The sequence below is a fragment of the Nelumbo lutea genome, chromosome 8, assembly GCF_056320005.1.
Source record: "Nelumbo lutea isolate HS-2025 chromosome 8, American lotus-T2T, whole genome shotgun sequence".
Classification (NCBI taxonomy): domain Eukaryota; kingdom Viridiplantae; phylum Streptophyta; class Magnoliopsida; order Proteales; family Nelumbonaceae; genus Nelumbo; species Nelumbo lutea.
Genome location: NC_142691.1, coordinates 13086057 through 13102762, shown reverse-complemented (window position 1 = coordinate 13102762; position 16706 = coordinate 13086057). Strand labels below are relative to the sequence as shown.

The window sequence follows — 16706 nt, the reverse complement described above, 5'->3', positions numbered from 1 at the left end:
GTAGAAAAAGCGACTGGCCAGTTTGAGTCCACTAGTCCATTATTGAGCGATCCTTCAGTGGACCAATCTACCATCGATCGAACCGGTTTGATGGATGGACCGATCAGCCCTTCACCCCATCATCAGATGCATGATTCCATTTCACCCCAAACCACTTAGACCAACACTTGAGAGATTATTTTTTCATATGAAGAATTTCATTATTAGGACTAATTTTGCTTGATAATGTGAGAAAAGCAATTTACCACGAGACCTATAGTTACCAATGTATCAATATGAAAAAAAAAAGAGTTTCTTAATTTTAAATAAATTTAATAAAAATTCGATGGTAACAATGTAATAAAGTTTAATTTGGCCCATTTATTAATCTCTCAATTGAATTGCCTGTCCCAAATTTAAACCGGCAACACATGCATGCCCTTGTGATGGTGGTACCACATACACCACCAGGCCTTAAGGTTGAGTTTGGAAGGAGTACAAATGCAAATATATAGAGTGCAAAACCTTATATTTTGTATGCATTTACCCTATACATATTTGCATTTGTATTACTTCCAAGCTCAATATGGAAAAAATATAAATACAAATTTGTAGAGTGAAAAACCTTATATTTTGAAATACAAATTTGTCCTGATTGACAGGCCCACATCAATGAAAAGAACTGTTAGAGTAATTTTATATATAGAAATATAGCCTCTTGTCTTCTAAATAACATAGTTTTATCTTTAGAAATATAATAAAAAGTATAGGGGTGTTTTAATAAAACCAAAATTATAAGTTATATTTATTATAAAAAAATTATAATTGTATGTTTCAGTAAATCTACAAAAAGTATAGGGGTGTTTTAATAAATGTCCCTTATCTTTTTAATATGGGTCGTCTCTTCCACTTCTGAAATGAAAGTACATCAACGGATGGGATTATTTAGGCTTATATTTGTCTCCAAGTACCCTTCCAGGTACAAGAGACATGTGACTCGTGAGTCGTGAACCCAAGAGGCCAAGATCGTTCTCTCTCACCAAGGTCTCGTGCCACAGGCCCACGGAGGCCCAGACTCCAAAACGGAGGAGAATAAAAACTATGTATAAAAGGAGAAGAGTTCAAAGACTAGAGAAGCACGTGATTACTCCATATGGCAATTGCAACTTGGAAGTGACATACTGACAATGACAATTCACAGCTCCACAATCCATGGGTCCAACTTTGAGTGAAAAATCAATGGCAGTTATAGCTTGACTGCGTTTAATCTTGATGCGGAGATCACAGTAATGACACTCCCAAGTCCCAACAGGCAACAGACAATTCGCAGTCCAAGTGTGTGATTCTGACTTTGTATGAGCTAATGAGTTTGTGGTTCATTGGTTTCCACGACTGATAAACTATCCGCAACTACAATTTTTCGAGCTATTTGAACTGTCTTCTATCTATCTCTCACCCTCTCTCTCTTCACCATCTCATACAACCTTCGTTTAATTGCAGAGAATCCATGATTTCTTCTTTCCTGTGAAAAGAAGGAACACCCATCATCCGTTTGATTATCTTGTCCATCCTTATTCTTCTTACAGTTAAGCTCTCTTACCATGGCTTCTTCAATGGCTTCCATGTCTAGGTTTCTTCAGAAAGATACTAAATTACAGATGCCCAGCGGCCTTTACAGAGGAAGCTCTTGTTTGCCTGTCAGAAGACTTCAATCCCATTTGGGTACGTGCATTTGTTCTCAAATAAAATGTTTCATGTGCGGGCTCTGTTTGATTGCTGGGTTGGCAAATTTTATGCTCGTCTGTAATATTGGGTTATACTTAGTTTGACTGTTTTGGGGATCTGGGTTTGTTTGATTATGTTACCGTCGATTGTAATACTAATTTGCTATTCTTTTCTTTTCTTGTTTTTATTTGATCAAGTAGACCTGAGAAGCGGCTTAGTATCTAATAAGGCAACTTGGACCGTCCTAAACAGTGTCCGGAGTCCAATAGTCGCTTTGTCTTCTCCTTCCTCAATTGTTCAAGCTTCGCGGTATGTTATGGATTACTTGAGAAGTTCTTACCTTTTTTGTGGGCATTGCGTAAGGCCAGCTGCCACTTTATATGTTATACGGTTTTCACTTTTCAGTTCTATATCCTCATCTTCACATTTTCTAAACTGATGCTTGCCTTCCTTTTAAAGGATTACAAAATTTAAGGGAAACAAAATGAAAAACTATATCCTCTGTCTTTATTGAATTTAAGTCATAAGCAGATCAAGCCTACCTGCTTGAGATAACTTTACCACTCTGTTGTCAACGATGTTATGCAAAAGGAACTGTAAGAGTGTGTATCTGGGAAAAACATGAACAAGGTTCTATAGTCGAGGATCTCATAAGCATACATCACATTTCTAGTATTAATTTTTTTAAGGAATACAGGCTTTAGACACGAGAGTTTATATGTAGTACACCTTTGTTTTTACACTGTGCATTAAACCGGTGGCCTGTTATCGGAGGCATTGTACCTATTCAATAACTAGGGAGAGCTTATTCCAGAAAAGAGGAATTCATTGAGGACTAACAATGAGCCATCATCAGAATTTAACTTATAAAGAGAGCAGAGAGATAACTCATGATGTTCATATATAATGGGGACGTATAAAAAGGGAAGAAAAGTAGAAAAAAAGGAACAAAGAGCACATCATTTTCCTGTCTGCAGAGGTTGTTCCATCTGCCTCTTTAGGATTCTGGGACGAAGTCTCAACGATATTTTAAGATCTTCTCACATTCTTTTTTTTTTCTATTATTGTACTTTTTATATGATTTATTATTTTGTGGATTTAGTCCCATGTTGGTTGTTTGTAGCTCTGTCAATATGAAATGCTTGAGCCTATTTGTTATTGAAGTGGTTATGAAAATCTACTGTATTTTGCAATCAGGTTCATATTTCTTGCTTAATTGCCTTAAATTTTGAATGTTGACATACTTTTTTAGTCCACACAGTCCCAATTGCTTAGGATGGTAAATGACATATTTGTGTGTTGAAGCTGGAAATAATGCCTTTATGATTTGAAATCATATTCTAACGATCATTATATACCACTGATTTATTTGTTATGTGCTGTCCAGCAGAAGCAATCGAGTTTTGTGCAAAGCAGCAGCAAGTGTATCTGGGGAGGTTCCTAGTAGCAAACCCAGTGGATTGAACCAATATGAGAGTATAATTGAAACATTAACAACTCTTTTTCCTTTGTGGGTATGTTCAACACTCCACATTTCTTTGAAACCTTTCTACTCATACACTTTCCTTTAACAATTCTTTCAGTTTTCATTTGAGGTTTGTTTGGTGAAGACAATTTCTGTCTTTATTTATTTATTTTTGGACAGGTCATATTGGGTACAATTATTGGTATATACAAGCCAGCTGCGGTAATGTTATCAATATCTTTTCCAACTTGATTAATAAATCTATATTTTCATTTAATTGAAAATGTTTCTAAACTTTGTGTATTCAAAGTCTAGGTTGCATAGCTACTTAATCACTTGGATTCTCCTGCAGGTTACTTGGTTGGAGACCGACCTTTTCACTGTTGGCTTGGGTTTCCTCATGCTTTCAATGGGATTGACCTTGACTTTTGATGATTTCAGACGTTGCCTGAGAAATCCATGGACTGTTAGAATCTAACTCTCTTTGTAGATCCTTGGAATTAGTTCTGTTATTAAAGTTAAACTAATATATCTTTTAAAACATTCCTCACTCCTTTTTGTTTCAGCCATTAAAGGACGAGTTTATTCTTCTATTTGCAGGTGGGTGTAGGATTTCTTGCTCAGTACTTCATTAAACCCATGTTAGGCTTCATCATTGCAATGGTATGCCTTTAGCCATACTAGTATCTCTCATTTTTCCCTGCATACTGATATTGAATCCTGTCATACGTTGATTCTTTTGATTTTTCCCTTTTGATAGAGACACTATTTAGTGCCTGAATTTTATATTAGTTCTTCCTCAAGTTCCATACCTACATACATACATAATATATATGATCACTTTCAGTATAGATTATGATAGTTTGATATAATTCCTGGTTGGAAATAGTCTAGGGAGCTGGAGCTTATTCTTCCATAGCTTTGCATTATCTGGGATAAAATGAATTAATTTTTGTGTGAATTAATATATATATATATATACATATATATATATATATATATATATATATATATTTGGTTATTAACATATCAGAAATTATTTATTAGATATTATGATAATAGTACATTGGTACAAGATAAAATAATAATCTTTATTCTCTTCATTATTACAAGTAGCCCTCTGGCTCTGCCACCCCTAATATAAAATTGAAAGGAGAAAACAGATAGACATCACCTATTCTTGATTATAAGGCCCGACAAACAGTTCAACCATGTTTACCCCCTTCTCTTGCATAAATATTGGCCAAAGCATTTGCTGATCTTTTCACCCTTTTGCTGGAAAGGAATCTGCCTTGCTGTATGAATATGTTTGGACACCTAAGTGTCTTCTTGTACTTCATCATGCATCCTATTACCACCTTTGAGTCCCCTTCCACCTCAATCTTGAAGAATTAATGCTAACTTTTCCCTCATTAAATTGCCAACTCCAATATGCCCAGAAATATCCATGGATTGTCATGATTGCAGCCATCAAATTTAATGTTTGGGTATCCTATCTTCTTGAAGAAAAGATCACTGCTTGTTGGTTTCAAATGACACCATATCTTGAAGACAACCTTTTTTTTTTCTCGTTTTTATTCAATAGGTAGATCTAATGATAATCAAATCAATCAGTTCCTCCTGCATTCTAGTTTTTTTTTTTTTTGTTGGAGACTTGAAAATTCTTTTCTTCCCAGATAGACCCTAGAACAGGGGCATCATATTATGACAGGCATTAGAATGTATGTTATTCCTAAACAAGTTCTACCAAGTGCATTTTCTTTTCATTCACGACCACTACCGTCACAGTTATCATCATTATCATCCCAACTATTTGGAATTAGCTACATGAATTGTACTCCATCATTTTATTTTGCATAGAGTAAAATCAATATCATGAATACAGCACATGATTGAATTTCTGCATGAACCATTGCTACTTGTATGCTATGGTGCTTAGAACTATCAGAATCAATTCACACTGCCTTGATTTTGTTTCCACGTGATTTGTAGTCTGCTTAGTAAATCTACTCTCTTATTTACAGAGTCTAAAATTGTCAGCTCCACTTGCAACTGGTCTTATTTTGGTCTCATGCTGCCCTGGAGGCCAGGCATCAAATGTTGCAACCTACATATCCAAGGGAAATGTTGCACTCTCTGTTCTCATGACAACGTAGGTCTACTTTGTATACTTGCAGTTTGGTTTTTCTTCAGTAGACTGGATGCTCAATGGCCTTCAATTGTAATTTGATATAAATGCTCAAGGAAATTCTCTTCTTGCTAATACTTTTTTTTGACAAGTTCTATAGTACTGAAATGATATTGTACCTAAAGCATTTTGACCAATCAAATTTTCATGTGAATTTGAATGAAAATATCGGTTGATTGGTTATGATGCATTATACCATAGCGGAACTCATACTTTTATGAAGTATTCATGGGCTGGGTAGCCCGACAGGCGAGCCTAGCCTGGCCTGCTCTTAGTTGGGCTTAGACATGAATTTAGGCCTGCGAGCTTAGGCTTGGGCTTTCTCAAAAAAGCCTGACCTGAGCCCGACCTGATAGTAAATTATATAATAAAATATATTTTATTATATATAATATATAATATGTTTTCTTTGTCCATCGTCTCTTTTCTCAAGCCATAGTGGGATCTTTTAGTATTGTTAGGTTTTGAGGTTGTTTAATATAAATAAATCAGTTTTGTTATTGAGTAAAAAATATCTTTTTCTCAATTTCCTTGCCTGGCTCAGGCTTGGGCCTGAATGTGTTCTATTGATATAGAGGCAAAGCCCGGCCCATGGATAGGTCTAGATGTACTAGGAAATGTGCATGTGCTTTTTATGTGCAATTTTAGATGATGATGGTGATAATAATAATGTGTCCAAAATTTTCCATAATTTTTTTATGTTTCTACATGTATAAAAATAGTTCTTTTATATCACACTTATTTTTGTTTAATATGATGAATATATAATATTAGAGATGTGCCTAAATGTTTTCTACAATTTTTTGGTGTTTCTATCTTTTTAAGTCTTTATTATTTAATTATGACGTCAAGGTTTAACACATTTAACCCAAAGAGTCAAATTCTTATTGCCAAAGAAGAAAACGATTCCATTTTTTGGGCTGGTTTTAAATTTTGTATTTTATTTCCATGATCAATAGAAATAATTCTTCTTTATCTCACTTATTTTTCTTTAATGTGGTTAATATAAAATATTAGAGATATGCCCAAAATTTTCCTTTAAGATATCTATATCTCTTCATTTTTTTTTTGTGTTTTCTTTTAATCTTTTTATAATTTTTATTATATAATTATAATATCAAGGATGACACATTTGTCCTAGAAGGTTAAACTATTGGCCCACCACCAAGTTGGTAAGCAACTTCATTTTTGGCTTGGTTTTTAATTTGTATTTCATTTTCCTCATCAATAAAAACACTTCTTGTTTATCAAGCTTATTTTTCTTTATTATTATTATTATAAGTATTAGTGAGTTTTTGTATTTTTTCATATCTTATTTTGTGTTTTCTCTTTTTAAAAATTTGTATTATTTAATTCTGATGTCCAGAGTTGACACATTTGACCCAAAAGTTTGAACAATTGACCTGTGAAAAAATAGGAAAACAATTTCATTTTTGGTCAGCTTTAAAGTTCATATTTCATTCCTAACATCAATAAAAACAATTATTGTTTATCACACTTATTTTTCTTTAGCATGAGTAATATAACATATTAGATACATGCCCAATTTTTCTATAGATTTTTATTTATTTTTGTGCTAATTTCTATTTTAAAAGTTTTATAATTTAACTATGACATCATGGGTTGACCCATTATGACCCTAGTGGTTGAATTGCTTACCCCAACTAGGAGAAATTAACACATTTGTTTTTGGTTTGATTTTAAAAAAATGGGTTTTATGTTGTTAAAATTTAAAAGTATTGGATATAGGTCTAATTGATAGAATTTATTGGTGAGAAAAAATGCTTAAGCATAGGATTCAATGAGAGAGAATGGGAGTTAATGCCTTAAATATAAGACTTAATGAGAGGTAATTGATTGAGGTGAAAAGTAGTAGTTCAAATAAGACTTAGTGAGAAGGAAAGATAATGGGAGTTAATACCCAAAATATAAGACTTAATGAGAGGGAAATGAATGAGGTGAACAGTAGTAGTTCAAATTACATTTTCTGCCCTCACAATTGGAGAGGGGAAAATTCAATAATAGGGGTATTTTGGTCAACTAAAAGTTCCATACCATGGATTCATACTTTTTCTAATAGTATAGATATAGATTTACAATATGAAAGCATTCATGGCTATTTCAGTTTCAATTTTACACCTGGAATGCCTTTTTACATGTTGTAGGTGCCCAAATCCATGTCAAATATGTTTTTTAACTTATCAGCATTACCCATAATCTAACATTAAATGTCCACCTCTATGATAATCATACCTGTTCTTATAGTTCCTTCATAAAACCATGAGACAAACATATTGAACTATGCATGGGGGGGGGGGGTGGGGGGCAATAGAAGGAAGAAAGAGTAAATCACAATGTTTGCCCTACATGACATGTGCAAAAAACATGTTGGCACATACTGATTTGGCAGTGTTCTTCTGGAAGATTAGCTAGACAAATTCCAAGACATGTAGAAAAGGACAACTTCAGAAGTATAAAGGTTAACTGTTTGCTTGATAATATAATTGATATTGGCAGTTCTGGTACTATTTGGATCTCTGATACTATTGGCAGTTCTAATATTGGTCCATCATGTTACATGGTTTTTTGGTTAGGAATGATCATGGGCCGGGCTAGGTTTTTACATTGTTTTGTGGTTAGGAATGATCATCATCTTAGCTTCATTGGGCTGCATGAATCCTGTTTTGCATTTCCATTCTGTTTAGTGTCAAATCCATTGATAAATTATGAGAGCTTAAATAATTTCTTAGTACTTCAACCATGTCCTTTTTGGTCTGCTTCTAGCTCCTTCAACTTGCAACTTATTGCTTCTTCTTATGGGTGTTCTAGATGGTCTTCTATGCATGTAACCAAACCATCTTATTCTACTTTCTCTCATTTTATCACTTATTGAATCCATTCCTTTTGTTCCTTTGAATGACTTCATTTCTGACCCTATCATTTCTAGCTTTCCCAAGAAAAAGACAATTCAGGATCTATGACCATAAGAGTTTTGTCAAAAGTTTTAATGCCAGCTGCCAAGTTGACACAACCCTCCTTTATCCAAGCTTGGGATTGGTAGTGTAAGACAAGCTCACATGACATGTATCCTGATTTTTAGTTTCATGCTGCTGCTGATGATGATATTAAATTTCTGGGCCAGGCAATGCGGACTTGGGCAGAAATGATCATCCTTTTTTTTTGTTAAGTGGCAACAATCACAATGCATTTTTTTTTTATGCCAGTGTCCTAAATTTCTTTCTCCCTGATTGATTTCAGATAGAATGTTCAATTTGAGCTTCAGATGCGTCACTATTCATTTTACTATTTGGGATTTTGTAGGTGTTCAACAATTGGTGCTATTGTTATGACACCTCTCCTCACAAAGCTTCTTGCAGGTCAGCTTGTTCCAGTTGATGCAGCAGTAAGCACATGCATTGCTTGATATTGAGTTCTTCAATACATTGTATTGATTTTGTATAAAATAAAGCTAATAACTTTGAGGAACTTAATATTTTGTGTTGAATGGATCGGAATCAAAACCTACCGAATGGCCATAGGAATTAGGTTGGGAACCGCGTAAAGGATTATGAATTATGGAATCCAATAAAAACGTTCTTTTGGATGGGAATAAAAAGAAACAGTTCTAGAAATGGTCCAGGAGGAAAAAATGAAAACAAAGAAATAAAGAAGGTGATTGGGTGGATGTGGATCATGAATCAAAGCCTTCCTTGTATTGTCATTTCATCAGAGAAACTACATCATGGCCTTAAGTTCAAGGATCAGAAAACACTCTAGTAGGTTTTTTGGATAGAAGGGGCTTATGAATCATGAATCTGACTTGTATTAGGGGTCTCAATGGGGTAGTTCTTTAGGCTTGGGTTGATCTCTTCTGGGGTTATGTTTTGAGGGTTGAGCTAGATTATCCATGATTTGCTCAGTTGTTTCTTTACAGTTTGAGTTTTCCTGTATTTTTTGTACTCTTTTTCTATTGTTTCAACAAATTTCTCTGGTCAGTTACTGGAAAGAAAAGGAAGAAAGAGAAACTGTTAAATCTTCCAATTCAGTTTTTACTGTAAGGAACTTCCTAGTTGGACCCCATCAAACAGTATGTGGACTGTGCTTACATTCTTCCTAACGGAATATAAACTTTCCTTTATCTCTTACAAGCAATTTTGATCCGATTATTGATAATTGCCTTCTGTCTACCAGTTTAAGGCTAAAAACAGTTGTTTTATCTTTGCAGGGCCTTGCCCTCAGCACTTTCCAAGTTGTTTTGGTGCCAACTGTCATTGGAGGTAATCAAAAGATGCTCACTTCACGGTATAATTACATTAATGATTAAAAAATAGATCATTATTGCTCTAATGCAGCTTATACAGCTCATAAATCTTTTGAAGAATGTTTCATCTGTACATGGATTTTAAATCTATGTTTGGTTTTATGTGTCAGTATTGTCGAACGAGTTCTTCCCCAAGTTCACTGAAAAAATAGTCACAGTGACACCGCTAATCGGGGTTATCCTTACCACATTACTTTGTGCAAGCCCTGTAAGTTAATGATTCTATTGGTTAATGAAATTATTAAATGAACCGTGAAGTGGTTATGATAGCTTTCAAGCTTAGTAGTTCTAGCATTATGTGGAAAAAAACTGACCTGGCCATGTGTATATGCAAGATTGGGCAAGTTTCAGATGTCTTGAAGGCTCAGGGTGCACAACTGATAGTTCCTGTAGCTATTCTACATGTTGCTGCATTTGCTCTTGGTTATTGGATTTCAAAAATGTCATTTGGTGAATCCACTTCTCGTACCATTTCTATAGAATGTGGGATGCAGGTATTTGTCTTTGTTCATCATCTGTATATTTTCTCGTCACCTGTTAGTGTGTCCAATAATTTGTATACCATAAAACAGTTATATATATATTTTTTATTATGTTCATAATGCATGGCATCTTCATTTAATCCCATACTAGTGAAAATCACTGATACTGGTATCTTTCTGCAATTTACTATCCCTTTCATATTTTTCTGGTAACCTGGAAAGATGAGAACGTTCACAATTATAATGGCATATGGGCACCATTGCAAGGAGAGGTCTAGGGACCCTTGACCTCAGTTCCATGGGTCTTTTTTTCCCCAAATTTAGTATGATCCAGTTATGTCCTAAATAGAGAACTTACTGTAGTTGGGTTTTCTGTGACTTAATAGAAATTGTGAGTAAACAGCAATTTATGTTAAATAGTGTACTTGTAAAGCAGTTTTTTTTGTCCTCAGACTACTTTTACATTGCCATAGTGTAGAAATGATACTGTGAGAACCCTTGAAATCAAATAATAGATAGTAGGAAATTATGAAATGTACTTAATAGATTACTGCATATGAATTAAGATTAAAATCTTACTATTGGAGCTGAATGGACTGGAAATTAGTAAGCTGGCAGGGATTTGTTGGCTTTACTCACTGAAGCTTCAAAACCCCCTATTTGCTACTGCCGTTTATTCATTCATCCTAATAAAAGATATTTTTAAAAGATAATTAAAATTATAGATTCTTTTTTCTTGGTGGGGATTAAGAAGTTAAGACCTAACATTTTTTTTGAGAAAAGGTAGGGTAAATTTTTATTGATATTGAAATAAGATACAAAGGGATCCTCCAAGGAAAAAACCTTGACAGGGTCCCAACATTACAACCCCAGCTTACAACTCCCAAAAGTTACTAGAATTCAGTCTAGCCTCTGAATGTGAGGTCTGAATCCCTTTAGTTGCCGACACCCAAGAGATTAATTTTCCAACTGAATACGAAATTAGATCCTCCTGAGTTCTAGCAATATTATGGAATATCCTTTTGTTCCTTTCAGTCCAAATGGTACTGATTACAGCAGCTGGAATGGTTTTCCAAATAACAGCAGCAAGTTTTGGCATCCCCTTTAAATCCCATCTCCAAAGCAGCTCCTTAACAGAGCCAGGCATCACCCAATATAGGCCTAGTGCAGAGAAATAGTGGTTCCAAACTTTAATTGAAACGGGACAGTGAATAAACAGGTGGCAGCAATCCTCAACACCATGTCCACATAGAACACACCTCTGATCCTGGAGCTGAATGCCTCTTCTGAGCTTTAGTCATACATCTGTCTAAAGTTGCAGCCCACACCATTAAGACCTAACATGGACTTGTTTGGGCTTGCCTCAAGGGTCTTGGTACAAAGGCGGCCTGTAGAATTAAGATTGAAAGATGTTTAGCATCATATTAGTTAATTTGAAATAATGAAATTGTGAGAAAAATAAAGAAATTGAAAGTTTGACATGCTTAAATATGTTTTATATGCAATATTTTATTTTATTTTTGCATTTTCACTTCCAATATGCTTTATATGCTTATGTATTTTAATTTAAGCTAATAGGCTTTTTAAAACAGTTAGCTTAAATTTAAAGTTTGATTTTTTACAAATTTTTTGATTTTTTTTTAATTTTGTGCCTTGCTTCAAAAAGGCTCAGTCCTCGCTTTGCGCCTTGCACCTTGGATGCAAAATGGCTTTTGCACTTTTTTGTGAATCTTGCGCTTTAAAACACTGTTTTGTTTGGCGAACCATGCTTGTGACACAAGAGATAGCTCCTTTTTCTGGCCGAGTGATGCTCTACCTCTTTCTGTTAATAAGTGCTTAATTGAAAACAGAATGGGAGTGCCATGGATCCGAGCAAAATGGGTGAAATAATTTTCTGTTTGTTTTGAGTTTGGATAGAGAGATTCAGGGAGAGAATTGTATTTTAGGTGTGGGGCAAGGCAGGCTACGTCCTCCCATGTATTTGTTTTTAATTCATTAGTGATTTTGCTCAATAAAATTTCAAGGTGGTCACCCCTCCACCTGGAGTGAAGTTTGGGTTTAAAAAAACACTGTTTTAGCCTGATCTGCAATTTATTTATATATATGTACATAATGCATATATGTATGTGTTATTTTATTTTATATTATATGTTATTTATAAATATTACAATATGATAGATATTATATATATTTCATATATATAATATAAAATATTATATGTTTAAAGCTATAGACCTGGAAGCTCAACCCTGAATGGCACATAGTCAACCTTGCTCAAAGGTGGTACTTGGTTGGTTGAAAGACTAACAGCCAAGGACGATGGCAGTATTGACACATTATGGAGATAAAATACTTGGCATGGGAACGAGGTTACACATTCTCTTGGGTTCAAAGATCAGAAAATAGATTTGGTGATGCATTTTTTAGCATAAAAAAAAAGGGTCAGGTGGTTGTTTACCATCCCATCCCTAGGGATGCTAAACATATATTTCATTCTTTTTATTATCTACTGAAGTTTTAGTAGTTACCAATAAAAAATTCTCTAATGTCGACTGTGTTAAGGACTTGAATGAAACAATAACACAACATTTATGTAACTTTGGACACACATCAAAATTAGGATGTCAGATATGTTTTCTTATTTCTCCTCGAAAAAAAAAGATATGTTTTCTTAATCAGGTAGAAATGAGATTTGTTGTTATGTTCTCTGGAATTAACTATAATTATCATGCTTCATTTTCTGGGAAGCTTTTGCATTTATGTGTTTGATAAATTAACACTAACAGGAATAATATTTTAGGGTGGTGTTGTGGACAATCCCATTTTTAATAATGTGGGTGCACCCGTTATAAAAGCACAAAAGGCTATTATACTTATTAATAAAACCTACATAAAAAGAATGAATAATAAACCCTTTATGTTGACCTTTTTTATGACCTTCTGTCTAATGAACCTATTTAATTCTAATTATATCCCCCATATAACATGAACTAAGAACAAATTAAGAAACTCTTTTCATTGGCCTCGTTGTTGTTATTGAATCATGACCTTTCAAACAAATTTTGTTACATTCCTTTCATCAATGTTCTCAAACTTGGACTAGATGTATATTTGTTTTGGCGTTGGGTCAGATGTTGGAACTTTCAAACAGCCAAATCAAACATATGGCTCACTCAAATCATCATCATCTAAGCCTTGTCCCCACTATATAGGGTCAGCTACATGAACTTTGTTTAACCATTCAATTTTGGTCAGTGCCATATCCATTATTAAATTATGAATGCTTCAACCATTTCTTACTACTTCAACCCATGCCCTTTTTGGCTTGCCCCTAGCCTTTATAGTCCCTTCAGCTTGCAACAGATCACTTCTTCTTATGGGTGTGGGTGTTGTAGATAGTCTTCTATGCACCTAACTTTCCAATTCTTACACATCATTTGTTTTATTCTCCTAGTAAGGATAAATCTATTTGGCTTAAATGTTCATCATTTTTTTTTATATGGGTATACCATTGCTATAATTTAAGCTATTGCAAATTCTAAAATTGTATCTTTTGTTTCACTCCTCTCCCCAAACCAAAATCCTCCATGCACCATATCCCACACTTCTTTTTCCCAGATGCCCATTTATCTCTCCTATAAAAATATTCTCTTTACTTGAGGTGCATAAACATTAACTATATTAACGTTTTCCTCATCTAAAACAAGTCTAATTAAACTGTTCTATCTCCAACTATATTTACAAATTCATTTTTTAAATCTTTATATACTATTATTGTTATTCTATTTCTATTATTTACTTCTTTGGCATAACATAATTTGTAGTCATCAATTTCTATAGCCTTTTCCCTTGCCATTTTGTTTCTTTTAAGAATGCAATGTCAAACTTCCTCCTGTTCATTGTGTCTACTAATTCCATGGTCTTTCTTGTTGATGTTCGGACATTTCAAGTGGCTAATTGAATTCATGTTTCTTGGACTCCTACCTTGTCCAAAAGGATGGGGGAAGTCTTGCCCATTTTTGGCCACAATGGGCATAGTTGTGGTATGTTGCTTCCGAGGAATGGCTTAGCATACCACTGCCCTTTTCTCAGTCCACTTGTGTTAAGCTGTAGTGTGTTGATTCCAGGGAATGCCCTAGCATACCTTTTCCCATTTCTTACCACACTTGAGTTATAGTGTAGCACATTTGTCACTTCTAGGGAATTCCCTAGCATGAGCATGAAAAGACAATTCAGAATCCATGACCATAAGAGTTTGGCAGATTTTTTTTTGATATCTTTTGAAGGGATACACAACAGGGAGTAGCCCATCCCCAACCCATAACCCCCCAAACACAGGTTTAGACGGGATTCAATCCCAAGTCTCTGCTACGACCAGCAGGAGACCTTACCAAGCAGCTGGTTGGCACCTTGTGGTGTAGCACATCTGTTACTTCTAGGGAATTCCCTAGCATGAGCACGAAAAGACAATTCAGAATCCATGACCATAAGAGTTTGCCAGAATTTTTTAATACCAGTTACCAACCTGACACAACTCTCCTCCCCTATCCGGACTTGGGGACCAGTGGTGTAAGACAAGCTCACACTTAAAGAATGGGTAAAGAAGACAGAATTTTTCCAGATTATCTTTTAAAATCATTTTACATTGAAATAAGCTTAAAACGATAAATATTAAAGATTATAACACCGATTAACACATTTGGGTAAGTTGCACCAAGTCAACATTTCTAGGTACTGGGCAACCCAAAAACCATTTTAGCCTTTGTTCCTGGTTCAAATATCTGACCTTCCAGTCCAGTCCAAGTTTAATAACACTGCCTTCCTTATCTCTTAGTATCTTGTCTTGACTCATGCCTTACAGTATTTGATGTTTTCTTAAATTAGTGCAACATGTTATAGCTTTTAGTCTATCAAATAGAGCAGTTTGGTGCATTTCAATTTCATCTTTTGTAACTATACAACATTAGTTATTTTTATGTGCCTCACACATGCAGGCCCTATCTAGTACTAATAGAAGTAAAGACACAGGATTATTCTTATCTTTTTAGAAAATAACTTTTGGGAAACTAATTAGGGGTGCTCCATTTATCAAAAAGAGGATGTGTGCAAATATGCCCAATTTTCGAGTCTTGTTTCAAGCACTACTTTTATAAGTTTTTTTAATCATTTTATTTTATTATATCCTTGTGTATATACATTACATTCTACCCATATTTTATTCTATGCGAAAGTGCAAATGTTCTAAAGCTGTTCCTCTTTAACATGTGGAATAAGATGAGAGCAATGCTCACATGTTAGGTTGGCTAGTCTAAAGCATGTGTTCCTATTTCCTATTACTTTCAACATTTTTAGCACCACCTTGTATATTTTCTATGTTTTCACAACTTCATGAATGAATTGTGCGTTTCTAATTTTTATTTTCACGTCATCCTGATAAGATGGTTTACTTGTGAAACTTGTAACAAATTTAACTGAATATCAGCTAGCATGGGTGTTTGACAATTTGTTGCATTTTCTTGTTATTACTAGAGTTGTATTTTTGAATTCATAACACCATGGAGCAGTATTCATCAAAAGTAGGAAGAAAGTTCAAATAGCCCACAATAAATGAATATTTATCAACTCATGTACTCATGCTATACTTCAAATAAGCATAAAAGTTGCTCAGTTGTTTATTCCATTTTTACAGAGTTCAGCCTTGGGATTCTTACTTGCTCAAAAACACTTCACAAATCCCCTTGTTGCTGTTCCTTCAGCTGTCAGTGTTGTTTGCATGGCGGTGGGACTCTAATTTACTCTCATTAAACATATAATTATTATTTTCTTTTTCTTTTTCACATTTACCGGTATGTGTAGGAATTCCTTACCCACTTCATTCATTATCATCTTTACAGCTTGGTGGGAGTGCCCTTGCTGTCTTCTGGAGGAACAGTCCAATTCCAGATGATGACAAGGATGATTTCAAGGAATGAGAATTCTTTGGCCTTTTCTGCTGGTACATTTTTGTTTCAAATTATGTGTCAGTTCAGAGCTTTTCCGCTTAGAGTACAACCTATAGGAGATATCATTTAAACTTCCCCTTTAATGTGAGGAAACAATTTTGTATTTACATTGCATTTAGATAGTTAGATTGTTACTATAGGATGTAGAAAAGCTTTTTTTTTTTGCTGGTCAACTAGAAAAGTTTAATTTGAGATACTGTTTCTAGAATTAGGAAGATAAATTGGTTTTGGGTATGTAATACCCAGTGAAGAATAATTCCTTTATTCTCATTGGAGTATCTTTGCCTTGTTTTATTTGTTAAAATATTTTTCCTTATCTATTCATAATGCAAGATGGAGAATTATATAAGAAAAAGAGAATCGTAAGGAAAGGCTTAGAAAGAGGAAAAGAATGCAAATGAGAGGCAGTCAAGAGCCATTTTTCTGCTGAAATCGATTAGCATTTTATATTTGTCATACTGGTAAAATTGCTGCTGACTTCTTGGGGTGTGGCCCTCAATGCCAGTATTTATCAGAAAAGTTGTCATGTCTTTTTAGAATTCTT

The 16706-nt window shown here is 34.4% G+C and overlaps 1 protein-coding gene across 2 annotated transcripts; it reads left to right on the top strand.

Moving 5' to 3' along the window:
* The first annotated feature begins 1238 nt into the window (after positions 1 to 1238).
* Positions 1239 to 16517, top strand: LOC148842800 (sodium/pyruvate cotransporter BASS2, chloroplastic-like). 2 transcript variants are annotated; one of them, XM_088958124.1, is made up of 13 exons: positions 1239 to 1701; positions 1905 to 2013; positions 3092 to 3218; positions 3350 to 3391; positions 3522 to 3635; positions 3770 to 3832; positions 5194 to 5321; positions 8679 to 8760; positions 9583 to 9634; positions 9789 to 9886; positions 10014 to 10172; positions 15850 to 15939; positions 16055 to 16517. In XM_088958124.1, the coding sequence occupies exons 1-13, from the start codon at positions 1581 to 1583 to the stop codon at positions 16130 to 16132; spliced, it is 1263 nt and encodes a 420-aa protein (XP_088814250.1). In that variant the 5' UTR covers positions 1239 to 1580; the 3' UTR covers positions 16133 to 16517. The 2 variants fall into 2 exon arrangements, with proteins under 2 accessions (XP_088814250.1, XP_088814251.1); XM_088958125.1 differs by having other exon boundaries at positions 1249 to 1701; positions 3095 to 3218.
* The last annotated feature ends 189 nt before the right edge of the window (positions 16518 to 16706 follow it).